This window comes from Dendrobium catenatum, unplaced genomic scaffold (genome assembly GCF_001605985.2).
Source record: "Dendrobium catenatum unplaced genomic scaffold, ASM160598v2 fragScaff_scaffold_621, whole genome shotgun sequence".
NCBI lineage: Eukaryota > Viridiplantae > Streptophyta > Magnoliopsida > Asparagales > Orchidaceae > Dendrobium > Dendrobium catenatum.
Window position 1 is genome coordinate 15,988,483 of NW_021319083.1, and position 12,392 is coordinate 16,000,874.

The 12,392-nt window shown below is 34.1% G+C and overlaps 1 protein-coding gene across 1 annotated transcript; it reads right to left on the minus strand.

Annotated features, from left to right (window-relative positions):
- Window positions 1-10,285: 10,285 nt before the first annotated feature.
- Window positions 10,286-11,988, minus strand: LOC110114685 (transcription factor MYB41). The gene is made up of 3 exons (XM_020847638.2): window positions 11,723-11,988; window positions 10,509-11,243; window positions 10,286-10,414 (listed from the first exon to the last, which is right to left on the minus strand). The coding sequence occupies exons 1-3, from the start codon at window positions 11,983-11,985 to the stop codon at window positions 10,399-10,401; spliced, it is 1,014 nt and encodes a 337-aa protein (XP_020703297.1). The 5' UTR covers window positions 11,986-11,988; the 3' UTR covers window positions 10,286-10,398.
- Window positions 11,989-12,392: the final 404 nt, after the last annotated feature.

Here is a 12,392-nt window from a genome sequence, read left to right on the forward strand (position 1 = left end):
ACTTAGTTCCTCCTTTTAACACGTACGTAAATATATTATTATTATTATTATTATTATACAAAGCATAACTAATTGCTATGGCAAAATAAAATACCAACTCATTTGCATTCCCATTTAGTTTCCAAGATGATGCAATTGAGTGAAGCTTTAGGTTGGAAAGCTTCATATTTCCATGAGGGTAGGTAAGTTGGTTGTTTCCCATAGGACAATGGCTTACCTACTAAATATCTTGCATTTATATTTTCAGAAAAGTTAGGGTTGACAGCAAAGAAACTTTTTATTATGTGTCAATCACAGATCTCATCTCTTCCAATAAAAAAAAATAAAAAAAAGGAAAAGAAGAGCTAGCAAAATTGATTTGAATGCAACTTAATATTTATGACAAGTATATACTGTTTAATAATTGAAAATTTCTGAAGAAATTGAAGAACGGCAAGCTACAACTATTTTTATGGGATTTTTATTAGTATAACATCATAAAATTTCACACTTATTGATGCACCATCTTGTTGTTTATAATTATTTATATTCTTTTATCCTTTTCTATAATAATATCCTTCTTACATGTTGTTAGCATATGGAAATAATTTATTAACTTTAAAGAATTTTTCTTCTAATGATTTAATTGTTGCAATTAAGTAAATATGAAAAATTAATTCATTTATCTAAGATCTCATATCATATTATCAAGAAGATTTACTAAAGTGTATTTGAATCCATTGAATCATAGAGTTGGGGGCTTTTTCCTTCCACGTCTGAAGAGGTGTTCTTGAAAGAGAGAGAAAGAGCTTTATTTTACATAAGATGGGATAACCAATACTCAGATTGGGGACTATGACTTTATTTATACATAAGTGCATTTAAATTAGTTTAGCCTATCATAAAAAATAAAATAAAATTCTTTAGCTCTACACATAATAAATTTCATACAAAATTGATACGTCATCAAAAATCACCTCAGAATCATCCAAACTCTGATTTCAACAAGCTTATAGTAAAATTGAGCATCTCAATGAGATGAACCCAATGACATCAAATTCAATCCAATATTCTGAGTTTAAATGAGCTCAGATATAAGGATCAAAACATTTTTGGAAGATTAGAGCATCAATTGGATTTCCAAATGATATTCGAATATGACATTCTTATAGTCAAATCGAGCGGCCCGATGAGACAAATCCAATGAGCCCTATGGGATCAATATGGGTCGTCCAATAGAACACTCCAATTTTACTTTAGATTTCTATCATATTTACTGAGCATGCCACTCTAAAAAGTAATAAATAGATCCACATTCTTTACCTGAAAGGGGGAGGAGGGGAAGGAGGAAAAAGAGAAGAGCTCCGAGGAATGAAGAATCCTGGAGCTCCACCTCGACACCAACGTTTATGAATTTGTGTCGCCAGACCTCCATCAGACAATAGTTCGCGAGCCTTCCTCCGACCACTATCACCTATCGACCCCAATTCCTTCGACCACCGGCTCCTAATTATAGTCCCTCCGGCCCACCATTACTAGATTGTAGTCCTTCCGACATCCATCACCACCGACTAATACAATTTCTCCAACCTTGGTTACCTTAAAACGATCCTTTGACATCAATTGTCCTCAAATAATGATCATATCTCTCTAACCACCGTTACACAACTACAATCTTTCTAACCTCCGTCCCCCGTACGTTGACGACAATCCATCCAACCATAATCACTTGACTACGCTCCTTCCAGCCTTTGTCGTCTACCGACTACAGTCTGTCTAACCAACTTTATACAAGTACTACAACCCTACCAAAAAAACGAACAAGCTAACACTCTCTTAAGAAAATATTTAATCATTCCCCACCTATGTCATGTGCTTTATATAACATACATTTGTTACATTGAGCCAACAACCTCATTTGAGGAAGAGCATTATTTATAATTATCAACCACCAGCACTAGTGAATTCATTTCAACTGGAAAAGGCCACATGATTTTTTCCCATTTCAAGGTTTTCCAAGTAAAAATATTGATGCCTTTTATAACTCTTGCATCCCCTCTCTCTTATCTATTTGTGTGATGGATCTTTGTATCAAGTTAGGACAATAAACTTCATATCTCTCTATTATTGTGAATGTACCAAGAAGCAACATAGTAAAAAATTCTTAGATGTCCCAAAAGTCAAATAATAATTAATCTTTAATTTGAGTGATATACCATTAAAAATCCTTCTATTTCAAACCCTTTTTATAAGCCTAATTAAAATTCTTTTAACTAGCTCGAAGAATTTATCAACCGGTGGAAGCCAAGGTCATGGTTTGAAATTGCATGCTTTAGCAATACTTATTGATATACCATCAAAAAATTATCTTGAACGGGCACGAATCTCAAAGCAAAATCAAGTTGGAAACTTCCAAAATTAAATCTGTGACCATCCAAACTCCGATTTCAACAAACTTATAGTGGAACTGAACATCTCAAAAATACAAACCCAACGACACCAAATTTGACTCAATTCGAGCCCAAATGAGTCCAAATCAAAGACCCGAAGCAGATTTGGAAGGTTCAAACCATAATTTGGATTATCAAATGGTTTCTAAACATGACATGCTTATTGTCAAATCGAGCGGCTCGACGAGAAAATCTAACGAGCCTAAGATCGTTGAATTCTGATATCATTAGGACATTCAAATGCACAATAAACTATCCACGATCAAGGGGATCAACATCGGCCGTCTATTCAAACTACTATCAACTTACCCTTGATTTTCCTCTTAATTTTACTAGCCATGCTAATTTCAGAAAACTATAAATAGAATCATCATTTCTTATTGAAAGGGACCCTAGAAATGAAGAGCACGAAAAGAGAAACCAGAGTTCTCTTGCCACCAGACTCCTCCTCGACCACCGCTGGACTTACAGCTGGCCACCGACAGTTGACAGATTTCCACCCGGCCACTGAAGGACGCTGGACTTTCGCCCTGCCACCGATTGACGCCGGACTTGCGTCTGATCGTCAATTACAGCCAAATTTCCGCTCGACGACCAAACATCGCAAGATTTTTTATCTCTGTTCGTAATTGGATTTCAACCCGACTATTGATTATTGTAATCTGATCATCGCCTTAATTTCAGGGGACGAGTCAGTCACTTGTAATTTACTCAAACACTAGAGGAATCATTTCATCTAAGCGTTGCCCCGTGGTTTTTCCTTTTTCCAGTGTTTCCACATAAAAGTTCTGGTGTTTCCTTTTTTTCTTTTATTTGTGTGCTGGATATCCGTATAACGTTAAGACAAAAAGTTCTAACTCTATCGCTGCAACATTTATATTGTAAGTTTTTTTTTTCACCTTCAATCAATGAGATAAATTTTTAATAGGATAAGAAATTTTTATGTTTTAAGTTTCACAAATTAAAAGAACAGTGAGAATATTGATTTCTGTATAATATCATTAATCTCGTAGTGCATTGGGCAATACTATTCTAGGCTTCTGCTCTTTCAAGAACTAATATCTGCCACCCTCGGAGGCTCTCTATGAGTAGCAGAACTTATCCTAGGAGGGATATGCAATTTCAAGGTAATGTCACTATCAATTAATTAATAAGCTAGTGATTGAAGTTCTCCTGAGAAAAATTTTGAAGGTTGCGATGTCTTCCCAAGAAACTCCATGGTTCTCATAGATTATGAACTATTTCAACAGGATTGAATTACTTTCCCTTCATTTTCTTACGATAATGACATGTCCTTTCAAGGTTTATTTTTTTTCCCTTATTGTAGAATTCTATATCTCAGATAAGCTGCTAATTAAAATATATCTTTGTACTTCCTTTGACATTCAAGGTTTCTATGTCAAATGTTTGTTTTTTTTTTTTTGCCACGATGATGATCATGAAAGTCTCCTTTGGCAATGAGAGAGATTATTAGGTGCGGAATGCGGGTGTGAGAACCGTCCGCACAAGTCCTGGATACTTAGCGGTACCAAGCGGTGCCCAGTGTGGGTACCGAGCTGGGTACCCATCAATGAGGTGACGTGGCGCATTTTTATTGGTCTTCGGACTCACTCCGCACTCCACACCTAATAATTTATTGTATACAAGACGCTTTGCAAAATATTGCTGATAACAAGGGCGGAACCCCTAATTTTTTTTTTATTATACAATTCTTTAGGCAATTTGTCCACCTCAATCTTTTTTTTAGTATTTATTATCAAGGTTTTTATGTAATTGCCCCCCCCTAAAAGTTTTAAAATACTATGATTTTTATGCAATTGCCCTAGGTCGAACCCTACTAGGGGGGCGTTGTCCCCTTTGACCCCCGACATATCTGTCACTAGTTACTTATAAGTTTGTGCCCCTGAAAATTATGGCTGATTCCGCCCTGGCTGATAATGAAACTTGATTGGCAAGTACTTGTAATGTTATAGCTATATAAGTTCAAGGAGGAGATAGAATAGGGGGAATGATTCTAGACCGAAGAAAGACTGTTGTAAATCATAATGATGCCACTGCTATGGTTTTTTTTTTTTCTTTTTTTTTTTGAGGTACGAGGAGACGGTTAAAGAAACTATTTTTTTCTTCTGCATGGTACGAAATCCCCTGATAATGAAGAAACGAAGGATTTTCTATTGTTTTTCTAAGAATGATTAACATGGTGATGGATATCACATTGAGAAATGAGAACAGGATTTTGTAATCAACTATAACTCTTCATTCTAATCCCGTGAGGTACTGGAAGGTATGGATTTTAAATCTTTAACATAGTTGATGAAAAATCCAAGATGTTTAACTAAAGAGGTACACAATTATGTTATCAAGAATTAGCTTGGAGGTGCACCAATTTTAGGGTTTAAGAAATTTGTCGAGTACCCATAGGTGGGCAGATAGAGGAGAGTTTGCTAGTGGCCTCTGCCAGCTAATGAGGGCCAAACTGAGGGGACTGTTGTTGACTAGTATGCTTAAGTCATGGGGGTATTGGACTCTGTGGCTAGCTAAGTATGGTGAGGCAAGCTTGATTCATTTTAGGAAGGTCCTTCTTTGTAGCTTGGATGATAGATTTCAATAATGACACTCCAACCGAGGGGATAGTGAGAGTGTCTTTAGGTTGATGACCCCTAGGCAAGTCTTCATTGTAGATATTTGTGATGTGTGAGTTCACATGTTATGATATGCTAGCTGCCTGCTAAATACCTGAGTAGGTATATGTGAAACAAATTGATTTGAAAAATATGAAAATATTGAAGTAGAGCGCTTCAACGTTGATCTAGTATACATATATTGTTCATCATGTCCTAGCACCGTAGCGCTCATCAGATCAACACTAAAATGTCCTACTTCAAAATTTTCATATTTTTCAAATAAATTTTTTTCACATATTTGAATTATTACAATATATACGAGTGTACAATATCCGTTCCAACAAGTTTAAAAAAATATCAACTTTTGATGTTATTCTCATAGATACGTTGTAACTCCATCTGTCTTTATCATAAATCTTGAATGTCTCACTGATAAGGTTGATGTAGAAAATAAGAAGTCAAAAGCATTGGATAATCTATAACAATCTGACTTTATTGGTTTTGTAAGATAGTTTATGATGGTTAAAAATCAACCAGATGATTTTTAGAACCCCTTAAATCTTCAACAAAAAAAAAAAAGAGTAAACTTCACAAAAATAAAATTATGGCTAAATGATCTCAAGAAAGTTGATTTCCAGAGAAAAATGAAAACTTACTACATGGAGATGGGATTTTTGTGTGTGTTTGTGTGTGCATGGATCATGGCTTTCTCTTGGTCAAGGCCATAATGACTTCTAGTGTCTTGGCTTTATGCTCCAATTGATTGGGAGATACGAGGTTAGGCCGGGACTGCTAGGTACAAAGCCATATAACAAACTTGGTGAAAAGAAATTGAAGAATGCTAGTTAGCTGGCTAAGGGAGAGAGGTTGGAGACTTTGGCTTCAGTTAAGATGATTTTTTTACTGTTTCTTGAAGCAGCTTTTTAGTTAAAAAATTAAAATTTTTGTTCTAAAAAGCTGCTTCAAGCAACAACATAAAAGTCGTCCCAAATGAAGCCTTTGAAAGGCAATCTACGTATATATATTATGCCGCCGAAACATTTAAGAAGGCGGCCTCTACATTAGTCTCTAATTGAGTCATTTCATTTTCCTTTATGTTGATTTTCCAAGAAAATAAGTAGTTAGGGCTAAGATTTTAGAACGAAGATTAAGGCTTCGATAGAAAGGCTTTCTTTCTGCTTCTTAAAGTAGTTTTTTAATATAAAAATTAAAAATTTTGTACTAGAAAACTGCTTTAAGAAGCAGAAAAAAGTCGTCGCAAACGAACCCTATATCAAATTTTAACTCGGATTGAGCCAAATTAGCAATAGCTAGTTCATTTATGTTTTATACAAATAACACTCACTATAAATACCTAATTCGAATTCAATCTATTTAGGAGTTGGATATCTTAGAGGCTAATATCAAACTCCAACTAATTATCCTAATGAATACTCTATCCTACCGAATCAAGTAACCAAATACCCTATTAAAATCATTCTAACCGAATATCCACTTCATAAGGCACAATTGCCATCACTTGTTGAATTACTTCTAAGCATGCACAATTTTAAAACGTAAATAAGCATACATATAAATATATCTTTAGTAATAAATAAAAAAATCATGACGTGTTGCCTTAGCATGCGTATAGGCATGCATGCATGTAATTTAATATTAAATATTATTTATATGGTGGGTCAAAGTCTGTGCAGCTCTACGAGTATGACATACGTTAAATTGTGTATGCCTTAGATATCAATATCAAGGGTCTCTTTGAGAAAATTTTCATATTGTTTTGCTTTTTTGATTGATATAATTATTTCATTTGGCTGCTACTTTTTTATTACTTTCTTACTACTTTTAAGTAATTTCTGTGGTATTGGTAATTGTTTCTTACAACCAAAATAAATAAATTGTTTTACCCAAATAGGCCATAATTATATCATTAAAAGAAGTGGAATTGTCGTGGGTGGGAACTAAAATATAGTAGCAAAGCAAACAAGAAAGGTAAAAGCATTGGAAATATAAAAAAATGTCAATATTTAACGTGCACTACAGGAAAATTATCAAATACCGCTGGAATTTTCGGCGAAATAATGGCAACGAAAATTTCGCCTATTTTTGCTTATCATGTCGATTTTTCTGGTGGATTGTCCATCTGTTTCAATTATTATAGTAGTTTGGAGAACTTATTGTTGTGTTTTGAAAACTTATTTGAACAATTTTTATGTTTTGAAGTTGTTTAATTAAGTTGAACGATTGAGTTTTGAAGTTATTTATGTCGAATGATTTAGTTTTATAGTTCATAGACTTATGTTTTGAATTGTTTTATTATTTTTTGAGTAGGAATGTTGTATGATGATATATAATTTTGTTGTGTGTACATCAATTAACTGTTGTAGGTTTATGATGTAAATATTTTTGTGGAATAATAAGGGGTTGTCTTTTTTTTTTTTTTTTTGCATTGCTACAGGTTTACGGTGGCTTTCTTGAGAAAATTCTGCCTGAAACTTTTGATACGGGGAGACACAAAAAATTATACGGAAAAGTGTGAGAAGCTGTAGGAAATTTCTGGCTGGAATTTATCAGAGGTTTTTCCGTTGGACTTCCCGCCGGTAAGTACAAGTGGTTTAGCTGTTGGAATTGTCCGAAGGAGATTCTTTCTTCTTAGCTGCTCCGTCTGCCGGTCACAACGAAAGTATAATCCTCCAAAAACCAGCTGGAAATAAGTTTCGATAGAAAAAACCCACCTCTTTTCTCTTCCTGTGTGGCTTTTACTGACGAAAAAAATTCCGTTAGAAAGCCTTCGGAAACGTCCAAATCTGCCGGAAAATCAGCAATTTCCGTCGGAAATATCCGTCGGTAATTGACGATTTTCCTTTAGTGGTCGGAAAACTCAAAACCCGGAAAGGAACATGGAGCCACACCACAGTAAGAAATCTACTATATATGAAAATTTGGGAGAATTGGTACATATCTCACTTCTCTCTTACTCTCTCCTTGCTTCTAGTTTCTCTTCCACCATTTATACAAAAGAACATAAACAAAGAGATACAATAGAAATCATCAAGGGACGCCAACCTTATTGAACAATGAGAAAAAAAAAAGTTTACTCGTCTCGCAGTGTCAATGATGTAGTAGTGCTCAGTGCTTAAGTGCTAGTTTGGAGCACTGCAATACTATAACCTCGATCATTTAGTTCGTGTGATAGCGTTGTTGTGCCAAATATAGAGCGCTACGGTGTTCCAGCCTTTGTTTTTTGCCAAAAATTATTCAGCGTTTAGCCGCTAATTAGGGTATACAATATTGAGACACTTTGGCATACAGTGCTGGAGCGCTAGGGCACACAACATCGAAGCACTTAGATACAAAACATTAGATAACACCTGATTGATCAACAGAATCAGATTCTACTCAAAATTAATAAGAATTTCACAAATTGATTATTACATATCAAAACTAATGAATATTATAGAATTTGAGACTTCTTATTTGTGGTTGTTTTGTTCCATCTGCTTTAACATTTTATAAAGGAGGTTGTGAAGCTATTATGAAAAAATTAATTTTTTAAATTGTTGAGGATATTATAAATATTTACTTTTTCCACCAAAAAAAAAAAACAAATAACGGATTTCTTAAAGCCACCATACATTGGCAATTCTATAATCATAAAAATTGTAATTGTGATATGAAAAAATAAAGCAATTAAAAAGCTTTTCCAAATAGATGCTAAATAAATTCTAATTATTTGAGGTATTTGATACATTTAATAAGGAAAATAGAATTACAAGAATTTGGCTCCACTATAACGAGCGATCGATATTTTCACATCAAATATGGAGTCTTAATACATTAATCTAATATAGTTAGTAAGTTAATGTATATTTTTAAAAATAGTTAAGGGAAAAAAATTTACTGAATTCCTTTGTTATTTATATTTATTTATTTGAAGAATGGGAGAACGAAAGAGAAGGGTGACTCATTGGCTGTTAGGTTTTTCGTGTTGCAGTCAATGGCTTGAGAGCAAAGAAGAATGAGTCATTTACCTAACTGTTAACTAATAGTGCGACTTCTGCTCAAAAATATGAACAAAATTTTTTATATATGTGATTTATATTTAGAAGTTTTGCCTCCAAATTATATTGTAACAATATTTTTATGTTAACACTGAGAGAATATAAGTTCCTCGTTTCTGCCGAAGCAAATCAAACTCAAGACTTCATTTGTTTCCAATTTTCTCATAATTAAAATAAAAATATATATAATGACTAAAATGATTCATTGACTTTTTACTAAAGATGACTTTTAACTATTTAAAATTCTCATATTTATTTATTGACTTTTTAAATAGAGACCTAAATGACAATAAGATCACTAATTTTATCTCTATTTAGAGTGAAATTATTCTGTCCGGATATGGACGCCGTCCAGAAGCGAATTAGAACGAGCAAAATTACTTTTTTGCTGTGTACCAGATGACATGGTGTGTTCTGATTAACCTCCAGACGGTCCGGTGTCTGCACAGAATAATTTCTCCTATTCAAAAAGTTAAGAGACCAAATAAATACTTTTATATAGTCAAAAATTATTTTATTCCTTAAAAAATTGTTAGAGGACCAATTTGATCAATTTCTTAAAAAATAATAGTATTATTTTCTAAGAGTAACATATTTAAAAAGTAATTGAATGGGTATCTTTTGTGTTTCTTCATGAGCATATTCATATTTTTAAATGAGAAAGAGTATAATATATATTTCATACAACAGAATTAAACAAAAAAAAAAAAGTAAATGCAGCATTAACACTTGCTCGCATAAGATGAAATATAACTCTCACCTTTGACCTTTTAGAAATTGTATGGAACCAAGAAGCAAATTCATAAAATTTCTTTCCTTAAAAAAAATTGAAGCACTAAGCTATTTCATGCATGGAAAATAAAAAAATAAAATAAAATCATGGAAATGTCCTTTTTCACTTCACATAAATATATTTCTCTTGACTCTTGAGCCTCCTCTCTCAACTACCAAATATTCAAACTATAAACCGGTAATCAGAAGTTCCATCTAACACTCAAGTAGCTAGATTCTGATAGCCCATCAAATATTTTAAAGAGAAAAGTAAAGAACCTGGATTTGATTCATATTACAAAAAGAAGAACAATAACAATAAATGTTTGGTAAATAGCAAATAATACAGCCTACCAATTCACAGAACTGAATGTATTTTCTCTGTCATTGTCACATTATTTTGTACAAAATCATGTATTCTGTATTGCAGCTAATTGAATTCATTAAATGAAATTTTCCTATTCACAGATGTTTCCTTCATCTTTTCTTCCCAAGGCTTGCCTTCAGAATTGTATTCTACCAGGATATTTGTCTGCAATAATATTGCAAAACTCAAATCAGCATGGATTCTTAGATCATTAAAATCTTACAATATATCCATATGAATGTATAGTTAAGGTACGTACTCAAGTATTTCCTTCCAACCGAGATCAGCACCATTAGGATCACTCAAATTTAGGGCATCCCAGGGGTCAATAGGCGTTGAGCTCTCCGAATTCGCTGCAGAAATTTCATTTGAAATGATTTGTTCTTGCTTCAGACTGACTGAAGTAGTATTTTCAGGTGAGGCTGAAACAAGTGAAGGGGTGTTTGAATGGAACAGTAATTGTTGGTTTTCATTGCCGTTCATCTTAGGCTGATTCTGCAGAGGAAGAGCCTGATAACTGTTAGGCATTTGAATCGTCGATGCAGATGGAATTGAACCATGAGCAAGACCGAAGGAGCCATTAAGTAAGGCCTCAAGCTGCCGGTTCGCTTGGAGGATGTCGGCAATGTTTCGAAGAGGAGCAAGTGATGAGCCGGCCAAGAGATTGTTCATATTCAAATTTGGAGAAGCATTTGAATTTGGTGAAGAAGAAATAAGCACTTGGAGAAGGCCCTGCAAGATCTGCACTTGTACAAGGTTTGCAGCATCAGCTTGAAGCTGAAGAGTGCTGTCCCATGAATTTGCCATTCGGGTGCTAGAATTGCAGCAGGAAAGAAGATTGGGTAAGTTGGCAAGAAGCTCGAGATCGGCTCGTCGACGATGGGTGACTGGGTCAATGCCCATAAGGAGTAGTTTCTTCTTGAGGTGGGTGTTCCAGTGATTTTTTATCTCATTATCTGTCCTCCCTGGTAGCTTGGTAGATATCAAAGACCACCTAACATAAGAAAAAAAATCGATTTTACAGTTAGTTTCATGAGGTTGCATTCAAAAAATAACGTTATTCTAACTTCCATCCTAACTATCCCATAAGTCAAACACTTTATCAGAAAGAAAACAAACAAGGCAGAAAGAAATCTTGTATATTTGATTTCATAAAATATCCAGAAGAAATGCCTCAGAAATTGATATGATAACCTCTTTTTGCCTCAAAATCTTCTTCTCTACGAATTAAGAGACTAATTCGTGATGAAAAAATCAGCTTTAGTGTTATAATTAGTACTATTATTAGTTCTAATATCAAAACTTTCAGAAAGAATAAATCTTAATGATCTTTGCTGGGAAAATCTTCCTACAAATGCGAAAATATTGATATGAAACATTCCTTATATATTAAAAACGAATAAGATCTTATAAGAACTTTCTTATAAAAAAAAAACTATAGAAAGAAACATGAATTGGAATTAAATATCTTACTTGTTCCCGAGCATCGAGTGGAGATGGATGATAAGCCCTTCCTCCTCCTCTGAAAACTTCCCCCTCTTGATATCAGGGCGTAGATAATTTGTCCATCGAAGCCTGCAACTCTTTCCACAGCGGTTGAGACCAGCATTTCGTGGAAGATGTCTCCAACTTCCATGGCCATGCTTCTTTATATATTCGATAAGCTTCTCATCTTCTTCTGGTGTCCATGGACCCTTCTTCACCCCTACTTCATCACAGCAAGGAGATCTCCCCATTACTTTCGAACTCTCTCTTTCTCTCTATCAACCTTGTTAAAGCTAAGAAGAGAAGATAAGAGATTGTTATAATTTGATTAGTGGGAGGAAGGGAGATTATGGTGTTTTTATAGAGGTCTAAGGTTGTTTCTGGGTTTCTTCTTAAATTATTAATTAGTTTCATTAGAGACTAATAAACCATAAGCTGCCTTTCATCTTTCTAAAGTTAGTCATTAAGACCGCAAGTGCAGCCACGTACTATTTTCATTGCATGCAAAATATACTATATTTCATGACTTCGTTAGGGTTATGACATTAGATGAAAGATCACATTATCATAATTATATGATTAGGTAATTTTAATTAGCGGTTAATGCTCTCCTTACAGTGTAAGATAAAGCCTTGAGGCTTTTGAATGGATGGCACGT

Excerpts from the sequence above, each read along its gene's own strand:
- LOC110114685 (XM_020847638.2), bottom strand. The coding sequence starts at position 11,985 with ATGGGGAGATCTCCTTGCTGTGATGAAGTAGGGGTGAAGAAGGGTCCA. Across the intron at positions 11,244-11,722 it reads CACTCGATGCTCGGGAACAA|GTGGTCTTTGATATCTACCA; the intron begins GTAAGATATTTA and ends TTCTTATGTTAG.